The sequence below is a fragment of the Pelobates fuscus genome, chromosome 2 (assembly GCF_036172605.1).
Source record: "Pelobates fuscus isolate aPelFus1 chromosome 2, aPelFus1.pri, whole genome shotgun sequence".
NCBI lineage: Eukaryota > Metazoa > Chordata > Amphibia > Anura > Pelobatidae > Pelobates > Pelobates fuscus.
The window spans coordinates 107,377,367-107,393,065 of record NC_086318.1 but is presented as its reverse complement, the minus strand read 5'-3'; the positions used below and the strand labels follow the sequence as shown (position 1 = coordinate 107,393,065).

Genomic DNA, 15,699 nt, shown 5'->3' with positions numbered 1-15,699 from the left:
CTATGTCAAATAAACTGTTGTCCATGGCCCCGTTATCCTTTAGTGGATTCCATTTAACTTCCAAGACAATCAAACAGTAAGGGTGGCATGGTAGGGTTTCTGCTTTCACCCCACTGCTCCTGTAAACCGCTTTCCATCAACCCTTCCCTCTCTTTCTCCTCATTTGAAGTTCAAGAATTCTCCCAACTTCGCTCCTCTCTCTCTCAACTGCAAGTAGACTGTGCCTTTACTACCCTTTAGGCCTTCTCCCCTGCTACTCTTCTTCTTTGCACTAGCCTTACCACTTGTTTGCTTGATCCCATCCCATCTCACCTTATCGGATCTCTCTTCCCTTGTCTTGTGCATATATTCAACTGTTCTCTTTCTTGTGGCATTGTCACTGCTCCACTTAAGCATGCTACTGTCCTACCCCTACTTCTTCTCTTTCCAGCTAGCATCCCATTTCAATGCTCCATTTTTCCTTAGAGCTTCTAGAATGACATGTCTTTATCCATCTGGTTTGCTTTCTCAATCCCAACTCTCTCCTCAACCCTCTTCAATCTGGCTTTAGCCCCATTCACTCTACTTAGACTACTCTGATTAAAGTAAGAAATCTAATCGTGGCTAAACCAAAGACCACTACTCTATGCCAATTCTTCTTGACCGCTCTGCTCCTTCTTCAAACTCTTCAATCATGTCTGTAATACGGTCCTCTTGTGGTTCTCCTATCTCTCCCAGCGTTTATTAAATATTTTCTTTTCTAATGACACTTGCTCCCCTCGTCCTGCCTCTGTTGGAGTCCCAAAAGGCTCTCTTTCTGGTCCCCTTTTGTTTTCTCTTTATACTTCCTCTTTTGGCAAACATATTAATTCCTCTGGATTCCACTCCTTCCTTACAGAAGATGCTGGAAAAGAGTTTGTTCAAGCTCTAGTAATTTCTCGCATTGATTACTGTAAATCTCTCCTAATTGGTCTCCCCAGAATCCATATTGTTTCACTATAGTCTGTAATGAATGCTGCCACATTGTGGCAAGGGCTGTGTTTGAATTGTGCTGGCTCTGCCCCTGATCTGCCTCTTTGTTAGTCTCAGCCAATCTTATGGGGAAGCACTGTGATTGGATCAGGCTAACACTTCTGATGATGTCAGCAGACTGCTTATTTTTGATTAGGCAAACAGCATGCAGAGCTACAGCTTCAGGCTTGAATACAGTAAGATTGTGCTGTATTTATGAGGCATGAGGGGCCCAGGGGGACTAGATGGTGGTTTTTACACTATAGAGTCAGGAATACATGTTTGTGCTCCTGACCCTATAGTGATCCTTTAAGTTGTCCCTCAAAACCCATCTCTTCAGAAAAGCTTATGACCTCCTAGAGTAACTTCTATTTCACAAACCTGTCTCTTGCTCTCTCTTAAATGGCCACACTCTACTCTCCATTGCCAGTTCTGCTACATTCCCACCTTGTTTGGTTGCTACCCCCCTCAATGCCCTTCCTATTATGTTTTTATACCCCACCTCCTCTAGACTATAAGCTTGTTTGAGCAGCGTCTTCATCAACCTATTTTGAAATAGTCTCATTTATTGTTATATGTCCCCCTTTAATAATATAATTAAGGGCTGCGGAGTAAGTTGGCACTATATAAATACCAATAAAATTAAAAATAAGAATAATGCCTATTAGATGTGATGTAATGTATGGGAAGAAAAAAGTTGACCTAGAGTCAAAGTAAGGTACAAGAGGATGAAGGCCAAGATAGGACAATATACAAGGCATTTATTAAAATTCCCTCTGTAATTTACAAAATTCTACTTAAAATAGCTGTAGCTACACAAAATGTGGATGTCAAAGGACTAGATTAATTATTTTTGAAAAAGCTTTTTAAATAATCACAATGTGTTAGAAAAGTTTTTCAAATGATTTATCTACAGAAGTCACCATTAAAGTCTAAGGGCATTTTTGTAGGAAAAGAATTAGCAAAGTTTTTCTAACATATTATGATCATTTGAAAAGCTTATCTCAAACTCTCACCCAAGTATCCCTATTCAGGACAGTCCCTATTTTGGATGAAATCGCTTGGTCCCTCTTTTCTTTCCTAATGTCCATCTTTTATAGGAGGTGCATATTGTTGGTGTGTCACAGTGTATAACAGAGCTTAACATCATATAAAACTCACAGTGAAGTGTCTTTAGACTACAAAAATAAATCAGTTTGTGTAAATAACATATGCTGTTATTGTTCTAAATTACATTTAGTTGCATAAATTATTATGAATAAGCCACCTAAAGGCCAGGCCTACACTCACACCCCAAAATTAAAGAGTCCATTTGAAATGTTGGGAGGTATGTTATATAAAAATATTAAATAGAGACCAACGTCAGATTCAGCTAGGTTTAAAACAGTAACATTAAAACTTGTAGCAAAACTGCCATAAAATGCATAAATTAAAATATACCCTTTACAAGAAGAACAATTTTGCTTCAATCAATATGGCAGCCACAATGGATGAATGCAGGGTAAAAACACGCCTACTCCCACACAAATGCTGGGATTCTACCCAAAAATATGTGGATAAGAACTATGGGATGGATCACCAGCCTCTTCATGCAGTGGTCATATTTGTAGCTTGGTATCAAGCAGTGCACAGTTGTCTGGTAGTGAACCAATAATTATACTTAAAGGCTAACTAATTGCATACCTATATGTTTTCTAAACATCTGATTGAGAGACTACGGATAAAACAGATTGAGTTTATGATTGGATTCTTTTGCACGACAGTGTCCCTTTAATCATGAAAACTAAAGAATAAACTTGCTAAACATGGTCAAATAATAAAATATAAAAAATAGCAAAAGCTAAGAACCAAAATGAATCCATCCCAGATTTTTAAGCATCCAATTGTAGCATGCTATTTGCCTGTCTTCACCTAGAAAATAAACCTTATTTAACTCCATATGTTCAAAGCACAATAATCAAATTGTAAAGGACCATTAAAATAAATGAATGGACAAAGTATCTATATAGAATTTTAACTGTCTAACAATATACCTGACTCTCGAGAACGAAATTCAGATACTTTAAGTGGTAATATAAAACATTGAACCTTACAATACGCAGAGAGAGTGAGCAAATATTTACATTTTATGTTTTTAAAACCCTCTTATTTATCATTATGAAACAGCAAACCCAATAAAATAAGTAGGGCCAACATATTACATTTTTACCTACACCATGCTTTACGTATATAATTGTTTCATCCGACTAATATTTACCTCTTATCATCTCTGCAATACTGCTGCATTTTTTCCCTGTGTCATACTCGATAAAAACAGAAGACATGGCCATGATGGCAATACCAAGAAAAGTTTCTGTATCACTGATTAAGAACCCCAAAATAATTCATAAATAATATAAATAAGGCAGCAGCATTGATTTTACATGAACATATGTTTGTCCAGAGAAGGCATTAGATAGGAAAATTGTATGCTGTACGTATTGCCTTAAAAAATTTAAATACATAAAAAGGAACAGTAGTTATATAAGAAGATGCATTGCAAACATAAAATATTAAACATTTCCTAATCCTCAAAGAAAAATTGCATTCTTCTATTTTCCCCATGGAAAAAAAAATAATAATAATTTAACTGTGCAATGGAAAGTAATCGTAGATATACCAAGTTAGTTTTTCATTTCCTTAAAATACTATCAGTTACATAACAATTATCCATAAACTGGGTTGTAATGATTACTTACTTTCAAAGAATCAAAGCAGGCGATTACTCGTCCATTTTCAACTTGGCAGCTTTTCGATGGGTGTGCAAATTTACATTCTGTGTCAGGCCTGGAACAAGTTCCTCTTTGGAACTCTCGACATACTTCCAAAGTCAGCCATTTTGTGTCCCGCATCGGTGCCACACTAACAGCCATAGTTAAAATGTACAGATACCGTAGTTAAAAATGTTCAAAGAAAGGAAATAAAACCAGAACAGGTATACGGCCGGTGGTAAAAAAAAAAAACTTAACTCCAACTGTCTTATTGTATGTGATTTTTTTTTTGTCGTTGATTTCTTTTTTTTTTTTTTGTATATCAAACAGTTGTGCTCTAAATATGAGCATACAGATGTCCCACTTTTGAGCTTCCAGAACAACCTGTTAAATAATACAGATTATGTATTGTGAAATGTTACGATCACCCACAAAAAGCTTTAAATAGACGGCCTGGAGCTTAAACGGTGCTCTCAGTAACCTATATGAAGTTCCGGTTTTGAGCCCAAATATGCAAGCATGAGAACGTGGCAGACCCTCTGCTGACACAGACTTTCCAAGCTGTTCAGTAAAGTTGACTGAAAGGTAATCTCCGAAAAGCTGAATTGGCAATTGGGTTTTGTGGTGCAATCGGTATTGATTAATTTGGCATGGAGAGATGCAGCGATGTAGAACAATAATCAAGGATTCTCCTCTCTCTTTTTCTCCCTCTCACTACTCCCTCTGTCTCTCCTTAATTTCCCGGCAGCATAGAGCTTAATATTTCGTGAAATGTTCTCTTTTCACTACTATAAAAACAGCATAATGCAGTGCTTGATGCATAGGGCTTTCTCTTGATTAAGAACAGAAATAGGGGGATTGTCTGGACTAGATGCGAAGGGTGGATGAGCTCTCGTTGCAGTCTAGCTGGTAGCAAGCAAGGCAAAAAGCAGAGGTTTCTCTACAAGCAGGTCCAAGCAGCAGAGACGTCAGGAAAGGCACTTCTAGTACCAACCTGTAGAAAAAACAAACATGTTAAAATGTATCACGCAGCACTTTACTTCTGTAGCACAGTCAGACCCCTTCCCATGTGATCTCAGTGCACAATTCAAGCTTGCCTATTTCTCCCCATGCAGTATACTTACACAGCAGCATATTGCAGCCAGCCATCGTAGATTTTATAAAAAAAAAGGGGCCGTTTTTCTTGTGAAGCAATGCATGATAGGAAGATAACCAATCACAGATAGTGTTGCAGAAATATTGTGGGCAGAAAGCCAATAATGTGGGTTGTCTTATGAAAGGTCGCGCCTGTCAGAAGCTCATTACTATGCAATAAGCAGAGAAAATATCCATGAGATGAAAATAATTCTCCTGGACCAGGATTCACATGTGGGTTTTCAATTTACCCAACATGCAGCATGCAGTTAGTGGGTTAAACCATATTATTTTCCCATGAAGACAGTCCTTCCCCAAATCAAATAGCATAAAAAGAAAAATCAAACTCAGAGCACATAGAGCGAAAGCACTTGGAAAATCACTAGACGAAAAATGGGCAAGCCCTATAAACTGCAGATCACTTCTAAGCTAATTCTTCTCCTGCTCTGCCTTGTGCACAGCCTGCATATACAGCCTGCTGCCTCTCGCACATGAATATAAAAGGGAAGGAGGGGTGTTTATAAATGGTACAGTCTTCTGACCTATCAGATTCACTTCCTTCTAAAACTATAAGCAGTCCTGCCTATTCGCACAAATATGCACTCGTCTATTACTGTAACACTATTCCGTTCAGCAAAGCAGACACTTTGTCAATATACCAAAGACACGTGAGAAATAAGGATAAAAGCTCTCTCTATCCTGACAGATTATTCTGGGGTGGGGGGACTATAAAAAAACAAAACAACAACAAAGATATCTGTGTATATCTGAGTTAAATAAAAGAAAGAGTACAGCTAAATATTCTTTTTTTTGAAACCCACAAAATGTTCTTGTGTCAAAAATGGCTGTATATAGTAAACACGTGCCAGCACCGTGCAGACAGACAGACAGACAGATAGATATTTTTCACATATTGACTTGCACTTATACATGTCACTATCTTTAACTCTTCAATGGTAAATAGTTTTTGATTATGAGAGGGTTAAAGGGAGTGTAAACTCACAGATTCTCAAAATTACTTCTTGCTGTGATAGATTGTGTTACTTTGCAGCAGAATGGTAGCTAACACTTTTCCAGAGCTAAAGCCATGTGGCTGCATACGCCCCTTGTTCAATAACATATTTTTCACAATTCAGTGAGAGAAAGATTATTAAGTTACTAATCTGCGCTGCATGATGCCAAGCAAGTAGAAGAAGCTACATTTAACCCAAGAAGTGCCATTGTGTTTAGCAAGGCACTTAAAGCAACGTGTTGCACAACCCTAAGGAACTTTACTCTATAACGATCAGATATTTTGGTCCGACATTTCGCATTTTAATTGCCAGACAGTCATATTTCACGGTTTACTAAATAAAAACCATAGTGTCATGGCAATAATTCGTTTTTTTTTTGTTTTGTTTTTAAATAATCCACAGTAGCAATCAAATTATTTACTTCAGAATGGAATAAAACGGTTAATGCCTTACAAAATATGCCCTATAGTATGTTCACTGAAAGAGGGGTTAATTTGCTAAACCAGGAATTTTTAATATTGTGCAAATGTTACTTAAACACTATAGTCACCCAGACCACTTCAGCTCAATGAAATGGTCTGGGTGCCAGGTCCCTCAGGTTTTAACCCTTCAGAAGTAAACATAGCCGTTATGGAGCTGCTAGAGGCGCATCTGTGAAGCTGGATGCAGAACGTCCATAGGGAGAAATGCTTTCCTATGGACTGTTTGAATGTGCGCGTGGCACTTGTCGCGCATGCGCAATCCGCTCCACTCGGGAGCTGACATCGGCGGGGGAGGAGAGGTCACCAGGGAGCCCGGAGCTGGATTACGGTAAGCTGCTGAAGGGGTTTTAAACCCCTCAGCGCCAAGGGTGGGGGACCCTGAGTGTGGGGGCACCCTTAGGGCACTATAGTGTCAGGAAAACGGGTTTGTTTTCTTGACACTATCGTGATCCTGTAAAATGGCAAATTTGGCAAAATTAAACCCAACTTTAAACCTACATTTTGCAATTCCCTCATCAATTCTCCACAATGGACAGTTTACTAAATAAACACCCTGGACTAGCCATATAGCTGAAGAGATGCTCAGAAATGAAAAACATATTCTGGGGTACAAGTACAGCTACTTTTTTTGTATACCTCCCAACATTATAAGACATGAACTCCGTTTGCGAGAGCCATAACATTTTGGGGCAGACCCAGTTTGTCTACCCAAAACGGGGTACTGCTAGCACAGCATAAATGCATGCCAGACTGACATGGAGCTGCTTTGCCAGCTTTACTAAGCGCTAAATATGTGCAGAGTGCTCCTGGATTAGTCTGCCCATAGGATTAATATCCCGAGAGTACTCTATGCAGAGACAGTGCATCAAATTGTACATTTGTGCTGTGTTTCGGGGGACACCAGGGAACTAACCAGCGGTGGTAGATAGGACGTGATCCTGAATTCATGAGAATCCTCCAAACCCAGAACACTTCAGTGAGAATTGAAAGTTAATTTAAAATGTTAAGCTTTTGGTTGCCAAACATAGATGACCTAAATAATTTTTAAAATTCAGCTATATTGGCCTTTAAGGGTTACTGAAATGTTTATGTTACAGCTATAACACAGACATGTTTAAATGAGCAGACCCTGAATACCTTCATGATATTAAGTCTTTAACAGTTTAAGACATATAAAACCAGGTGATATCAATTGAATCAAAAAAAGATTGATAACATGTCATTAGTTTCAAGGTTCTTGTGCTTTTGCAATGCACATCAATTTTGGAGTAAAATCTGCCTGGCTACTAAAGTAATGCATAATGTAATGTGATATAGGCTTGCACATGACAAGATAATGGACAGTGACATCTTAGGAAGCCGGTTATTGTTTTACTTTGAACTTTACGATATGTCATCAGCTTGCACTTTCCTTTCCAGAATAATTAAAGCAACCATGCGCTTGTTGTAGAGGTTATTGCACAAGGACTGTAACACTCAAAGTTAGAATTCAAAGTGATTTTCAAAATTGAGGCTGGAATTAGGAAGTCAATTCTGTTCTCATATTGGTTATTTTTGCCTTAAATTTAAAATTCACTTTGATTCCCAGGCAAATCTCACTTTAGTAAATAACCCTGTAAGTGTCATAAACAGATTCTGTCAGTTCCGAACCACCATAAGGTTAACAGCGAGTAGTATGCACTAAACTGTGAATATAGAAATGGCAAGACAACTAAACATTTTCCTTCTTCACTTTAGCTTAGTTGATTTGCCTTGTGAATTATACTCCGTTCTCATTTGAGCTCACCTTGAAGTACGTGATTGGTTTGTAAATAATGATTTTTAAAAATGTATTTATATTTTATTGTATTCAAACAATTTGCATTAGATATAAAAGTGCGTGTGTATGACTTTAACACTCAACTCTACAAATCTATGGGACTGCCCCTTTCCAGCAGTAAGAGATGTGTGCTTAGAGATAAGTACAGCTTTAAACTGCTTATTAGAGATTAGCAAGAAAAATTAACATTGCAGCTTGAAGTCCTTATTTACATCCAAAATGCAGATACAACAGGACACCTATGGACATGCCATGTACGTATCTACATGATAATCAATAATATTCAAAACAAGCTTAAGTCTTTAAAAAAGTAAGTCACTAGTGCAGATTAAGAACACAAATTAGCATTACTTTAGACAGTACAGGTCTTTAGACAGCACAACTTTGACCAGCCTTCAATGGCTATTCTCCGTTTGTTAATCTCCGTTTGTTAATCTGAAATGACCAAGTGATGGTGATATACAATTAATGTTTATTGAATAAACATTTTTGTCTATGCACACTTCTGTCTTTAGATATTACCAGAAAAATTATAAGTATGCCAAAACAAATACAATCTTTAAATCTAATGCCACAGAGGTTAACGTTGCCAGCTCCATTTTGTTTTAGAAGACTTAAATAACTTTGGACGGCATACATTAATTGTTTTTTATTGTAGACGAAAGTGAACCGATTACCTAAGAATTTCATTGATTTGGGATCTCTTCTTATTTAACAAAAATGTGGTTTTACGCTTGCAGAATATTAATTGCACCTAATGCAGGGCAACACTTTTCATACACCGCCCAAATGCTTGAAAATAAATTTGCATCCAGGAAAAACATGGTGGATATGGTAATCACATACACAGTCAATCTGCACAATTAACAGATTTAGTTTTTCTCTTGTTAAACTGGTAAATCATGTTTACACTGCATTGTTGCAACACATCCAAAATCCAATTCCTGGCACAAAAACACTTATGAATACTTTACATTAAGCCACATATCTTGGGAATTAATGCCCCTATTTATGCATGGCAATATACCTTACTGGCCATATCAACTGCTGCTTATTTAACAAAAGAAGTGTAGTATAGAATTTTGCCTCTTTATAAATCAATGGTTGAATATGCTCTGCAATGTTGGGCACGTTCTGTGAAGTAGAATATTATATCACTAGAAAAAGTGCAGAGGCAGGCTACAAAATTAATAAAAGGAATGGAAGATTTTAGTTCTGAAAAAAGGTTAACAAATTTAAATCTGTTTTGAAATACTGTGCAACAGAGGGGATATGATAACATTATACCAATTTTATGTGGGGCCAATACACACCATTGTTTGGAAATCTATTCATAAACAGAACTATAAATAGTACACAAGATTGCCCATTTTGACTGGAAGAAAGGAGATTTAGTCTAAGGAAAAGGACTTTTTTCAGTAAGAACAATGAGAACGTGGAATTCTTTGCATGAAGAGGTGGGTTTATCAGAGTCTGTACAGATGTTTAAACATCATAGCAATATAAAGAAACAAGTGCTCTGTGCAATATATAAGGCGCTTAACAGTAAATATAGAAGATGTAGAGCAGCTCAACACACGTGTAAAATATCCCAATTTACACAAATAAATATACCAGGAAAGAAGTTGAAGGTCCACTTAATGGTATTATAAAATAACACTATATTTACTTGATACAAAAAATAAATCTAAAACTTGAATAAAATAATACCAGTCCCAGTATTCTGTAATGTGGACTCTCCTCTCAATCCGAGATGCGTTTCCCCGGAGGGCTTTTAGTGGACCATTAAGTGGACCTTCAACTGTTTCCTGCACACAAGAAGACACATGCATCCTGACACGTAGAGCCTAGTATAACTGGCTCTATTAAAGGTGAGCAAGTCTTTGCACTATTGATTTTTTGCTGCCACTTCAGTTTTGCAATCCTGCACTAGAGTGTCTTGTCTACCTTTTTGTCTCCATCTATCTGAGAATTACTGAATCAAGAATCTGGAGAGGGTTTTGGTATGACCTTATATACCCCTGCTTTTGAGACCCGAGCCTATCCTAGTAAGGCTCTATACCATGTGAGTCTAATCTATACCACATGCACATCACGTTTTGGCTGTATAGACATACTGCACCATTATTTGTATAATGCTTCTGTTTTAGAAAAAATGTCTTTATATACCCCCACAAGTGGGAGAACATTGTCATCTGACTCCCCTATTATATAATAGGTTAAGCACATTCTATTAGCGCTCCACTGAGTGTGTCTTTTTTATGGTGGTGTGTTCCACCGGGTCCACTCATTCCTGGTTAAGCATAGCAATATACTTAGAATATGAGGGGTGAATAAAGATTTTTTTTTTCTTCTTAGTTTGTTGCAAAATTGGCCATTCAAAGATTTTTTTTGCCTTTTTTGGAACAAAAACAGATGTGAGAAAGACTGATGTTGACGGATGCAAGTTTCTTTTATACTATGTAACTATGTAAAGGTACACTGGAACTCAGTATACAGTCATGTCAAGCAGGATTTATTCATATATGTTCTTGCAAAATTAACTAAATCTGTTGGATCCTTAAAAGTATATATTTTGTACGATTAATTTGCAATTTTGGCTTACATTTTGAAATCTGTCTGTCACTCTGCTGCTCATTGAACAAACTCTTTATTCATTAAAAATGATTTTCCAAGAACCTTGTTGCAGATTTGCATAATCATTTGACTTTCTAAATGTGATACTGCTGTCAAATGTCGTGCTTGGTGTATAGTGGCTAAATTACAGCACTTTATTATACCTTGACTATATACTGTAAAATGGCACTGCACCTGTCCCACTCCTTATTTAACTCAGTGACAAGCAAACAGAAACTCACAACAGCAGACCTACAGGAGGTCCATACGGAGAGCTGGAGATAAAGACATTATCCACTAAGCTGATGATATTCTCACCATGCAGTCCATTGTGCCACATAGTTTAAGCTCATTGTACAACTGCAGCCTGTTGTCTGCAGAGGATAAAAAAACTCCCAGTGCAAATGTGGATGGTAATGAGACTACACAGGAATTGACATATGCCATTGACACCCATGTTCCAAGCAACTACAGCATAATGCCATACATTGTTCTAAAGAACTGCTCTTTACTGCATTTCAATGATGCAAGTCAAGCCAAAAGATTACAGTGTTATTCTGACAAGACCATTCCCGCATAGTCCTATTATGAGGATTTCAATTAACTTTTTGCAATCCTCACAACACTCTTCACCTAAAAGGTAAAGAATGAAATGTTCATTTCATGCATGTGAATTGGGAATTAGGGCACTGGTATAATAAAGTGTTTTGGTTTTTTTAAACAACAAAAAATGTTTATTAAACTTGTTAATGCATTTTTGAAAAGCCCTTATTGCAGTAACGGTTGCAATGACAGGCAGACTGAGTAACTTTAGCTCAAGGTAAGATTTTCCAAGGTAAGTTAAATATTAACACTTAGCACAACAGTTATTTAAGGTGGTATGTGATATAGTAAATGGTAATTCTTAAGAGAATTTCCATTTCCTTTTTATTTGATCAAACAGCGGATTTCACATCTGTTGTTGGACTACAACATAAGACTAGAGCAGCAAAGAATTGAAGAAGCTGCAGTCAAGCAACTTGGGGTAGACTTCAGTTGTTTGACTGCACCTCCCATAAATCTCTCCCACAGCCAATAGATTATGAGAGTTTTAGAACGAACACAGTTGGGATGCAGTTCAATTGGATATGGATACTGTGGTGATTTCTGCTTCATGTTGAAATAAACACTCATCTACTAAAATACCTGCTTTACCCTGTGAGTTTTACCTCTTAAAAACACACACCCCTTCATTTCTAGGTCATGCTGAAGCCATTTTAAGATTTTACTGTGAATAAAATTATATACATACTAACATTGTAATTGGACAAAGAGGGACGCTTTAAAATTAGTAGTGTGAGTAGGGGTGTGGTCAGGGAAACAGATGTTCCGAGAAATTTTCGGTGACTTACTAGTAACAGTTTATGCAACTAAAATATAATTTATAACATGAACAATGTATCATATTTACACAGACTGATTTCTGAATATGTTTATTATAATTTAGACATACATTAATGGGAGTATTATTCCTGTAGAGCTTTGTTATACATTCAGACACACCAACGATATGGAGCTTCTAGAAAAGAGGGACATTAGGATGAAAAAGAGGGACAGAGGAATTTGGACCCAAAATAGGGACTGTCCCTTTTAAATTTGGACACTTGGGAGGTATGCGATTAAACACCAATATCAGTGTTTTTTTCTGTGTTATTGTCACTTTTTTTGTTAGATCATGCATGCTTAGTAAATAACTTTAGTAAGCATTCCATAGTCTGCATAGTGGACATGGTATACTGTAGAGTTAAAGGAATGTGGCGGAAAACGCTATTTCATCTTCTGCAATTCAGGAACACTGCAGATAACAACACAGAGTTGATATTCACAGTTAAACAGTGAATTAACCTTATTAACTAATATTTGTGTGTAATCAGGGATCTCAAGTTATTTGTGTGACCCTCAAGGTATGGAATCATCGTAAATGATATACCAATTTTTATAATTAATTAAAAAAAAAAAAAAAAAAAAAAAAACTTGACTTGTCTGTGCCAGTAATGCAAGAAACAGTGGGTTTAATTCACTGTCTATCAAATAAATCCCCGAATCAGAAGAAATTAAACAGTTTCAATCCACTGTCAGGTCATCGCTTTATCTTTCTGTCCATCAGACTAAAGAAACTAAATTATATGGTCAGAGGGGTAACACTCACTGAATATTTTATAAAGAGCAATTGTGACAAAAGGACCAAACCAGAAATGTTTAATAAAGATTGTAAAGTAAATAAATACATACATAAAAAGAATGTCCATTTAGATTACTCCATGTCTAGAACATTCAAGGTTATTTAAAGGAAAAAATGCTGTGGCAAGGTACTAAAAGCAGAACGATATACTGCTGATCTTAATGGTAGCAGCACTACCTTTTCAAAATACTTGCCATGTATATGTTCTGTATAAGCAGAACAAATGTGCACATTGTGACAACTATATTAATTTGTTATATTATAATTATAAAATAGAATTGCATGTTGGTGAAGGTTTGGTAACTGCTACTTTTATTTGTTTTTGTTTTTTCTAGTTAAATTGTTTTAATATTTATTTTTCATTTATTTTTTCTTTAATAATTTATTTTGTTTTATAAAAAGCCTGTTGTTTCTGCCTTTCTGCCCCTCCCAACCTGAAGCGTTTCCCTTTTTTGGTAAGTTATTATACATCCTGAATCTGTAACAAGTTCAAACAACACTTTCAGAAATGAAGTTTCCAAATATATATTTAAAGGGGAAGCTCCCAAGTGTATACTTAAACGAAAACAATTGTGAACATGTATTTGTATATGTTTCAGCATAAATTAACATATGCCACTAAGCAAAGTTCTAATGGCCACAGTCATTTCTGTTTAAAAGATATTTGGGTTGATATACATTTATCAAACTCCCTGGACATTCATATTATTATTTTACCCCTTTCTCTACCAAGTGGTTTGCAAAAGGACACCCTCTAAGTCCAAGTATTTTGGTGTCCTGGAAAGCAATCTTTAACTATTTTTTTTTTTGTTTCAGAATGCATAGTTAGCACATTATTCAAAGCTGAACTGCCTCCCCCCCCCCCCAAAAAAAAAAAATATATGAGTATTTCCTAAGGATAGAATGTTTATGTAATACTCATATGACTATATTGGAATTTCACTGAAGGAAACATACTAAGACAAAGTAGGGAATACTTTGTCTCTGTATATTTCCTACGCCTGACACTTCTAGACACTGGGTGTCGGCTGCAGAGAATTGGCTCTGTCTATGGAGGATCCAGCAGTTTCGCGGAATCCTCCATAGACCTCAATGCTGTACTCTCGTGCATGCGAGAACCAGCCAGAGAAAGATGGCCGGGCCCACAAGGGACAAGTTCAGCAGGTAAATCTTACCTTTACCTGCCCCCCCAGCCACCGGACCACCATCGACGACGTCACTGGTGGTGGATTTGTGCACATTCTGCAAAGTCCCCAAACGGTGACAGTGCCGCTTTAATGGAAAGAAAAATTCAAATTTTGCTTGGATATTAAAATAATCATGTACCAAAAAAACGAAGGTACACATAAGAAAATAGTGTTGTAAATAAATGACATTGACTTTATTCCCCATTTCAAATCTAAAATCTTCTCACATACACATTATCCCATATGCACTCAGTGTGTATGTATACATATAGATGTGTATACACACACGCTGTATGTGTTGTCACATTACCATGATGTTTTCCATACCATATCACCCTCACCTTGCAGATATATTTCTACTTTGGGGAGACATAAACACATATATATGCAACCACATACACAAACACCAACACATTGATACACAGAGAAACACAAACACACATACACATTAACAGATATATAATCACAGTGTGTGTCTGGCAGTGTGTATTGGTACCTCTGTGTGTGTTTGGATTGAATGTGCCGTGAGCTTCAGTGTGTGCCTGGAATGCATATCTGTGTGTGTCTGAGAGCATGTGTGTGTGGGAGAGCTGCTTGCAGTGTCTTGTGCAGAACTGCTTTTGGTTTTAATTTGTACATTGTATTTATGGCAGAGCAGTGTTCTGTGCATGAGGGGTGACAGCATGAGAATTAAGTTTACTGTCTAGGGGCGGTGGGGTTGACTGTGTACAAAGGTGCCTGTGCCTGTGTTAATGTGACTGTGATGAGTGACTGTGTGTGAAAGGGTCAGTGTGACAGGGTGGCTGTATGTGGGGTGAGTGTGACAGGTGACTGTGTGTGAGGGGTGAGTGTGACAGGGTGACTGTGTGTGGGGTGACTGTTACAGGTAAATACATTAGTTTACAATAAACAAATTTAATTTGCAGCGATTAAGATCGTGTATACATGGTTGCAGGTTATTGGTGGTTGTTCTATAGGGGTTAATAATTTGAGTTGTATGATTATACACAAGTACTTTATTAGTTATCTAGATTTCTATATTATAACAATTACATACAAAAGAGCAAGACAACAAATATTGCTGTGCTATAGAAGTAGACACTTGCAAAATCGTACTTAATTGTTATCACAATGTTTTCTAAATAAGTAAAATTAAAGGACCACTATAGTGCCAGGAAAACATACTCGTTTTCCTGGCACTAGTGCCCTGAGGGTGCCCCCACCCTCAGGGTCCCCCTCCCGCCGGGCTCTAGGGGGTGGAAGGGATTAAACTCACCTCTTTCTCCAGCGCCGGGCGGGGAGCTCTCCTCCGCCTCTCCTCCTCCTCGGCTGAATGCGCATGCGCGGCAAGAGCGTCTCATAGGAAAGCATTCACAATGCTTTCCTATGGACGCTGGCGTCTTCTCACTGTGATTTTCACAGTGAGAAGCACGCAAGCGCCTCTACCGGCAGTCAATGAGACAGCCACTAGAGGCTGGATTAACCCT

At 37.3% G+C, this 15,699-nt stretch overlaps 1 protein-coding gene across 20 annotated transcripts in view; it reads right to left on the bottom strand.

Annotated features, from left to right (window-relative positions):
• MBNL1 (muscleblind like splicing regulator 1) overlaps positions 1-15,699 on the bottom strand; it is a 163,052-nt gene that overhangs the window by 108,929 nt on the left and 38,424 nt on the right. For 17 of the 20 annotated variants that reach the window (XM_063442544.1, XM_063442541.1, XM_063442549.1 and 14 more), the window contains exon 2: positions 3,729-4,734. The exons of 2 other annotated variants lie outside the window; for them this stretch is intronic. In XM_063442544.1, coding sequence (XP_063298614.1) covers positions 3,729-3,902 — 174 coding nt within the window. In that variant the 5' untranslated portion in view covers positions 3,903-4,734. Of the gene's footprint in view, positions 1-3,728; positions 4,735-4,864; positions 5,330-15,699 lie in introns of those variants that run through there. One more of the 20 variants, XM_063442542.1, reaches the window with a different exon arrangement.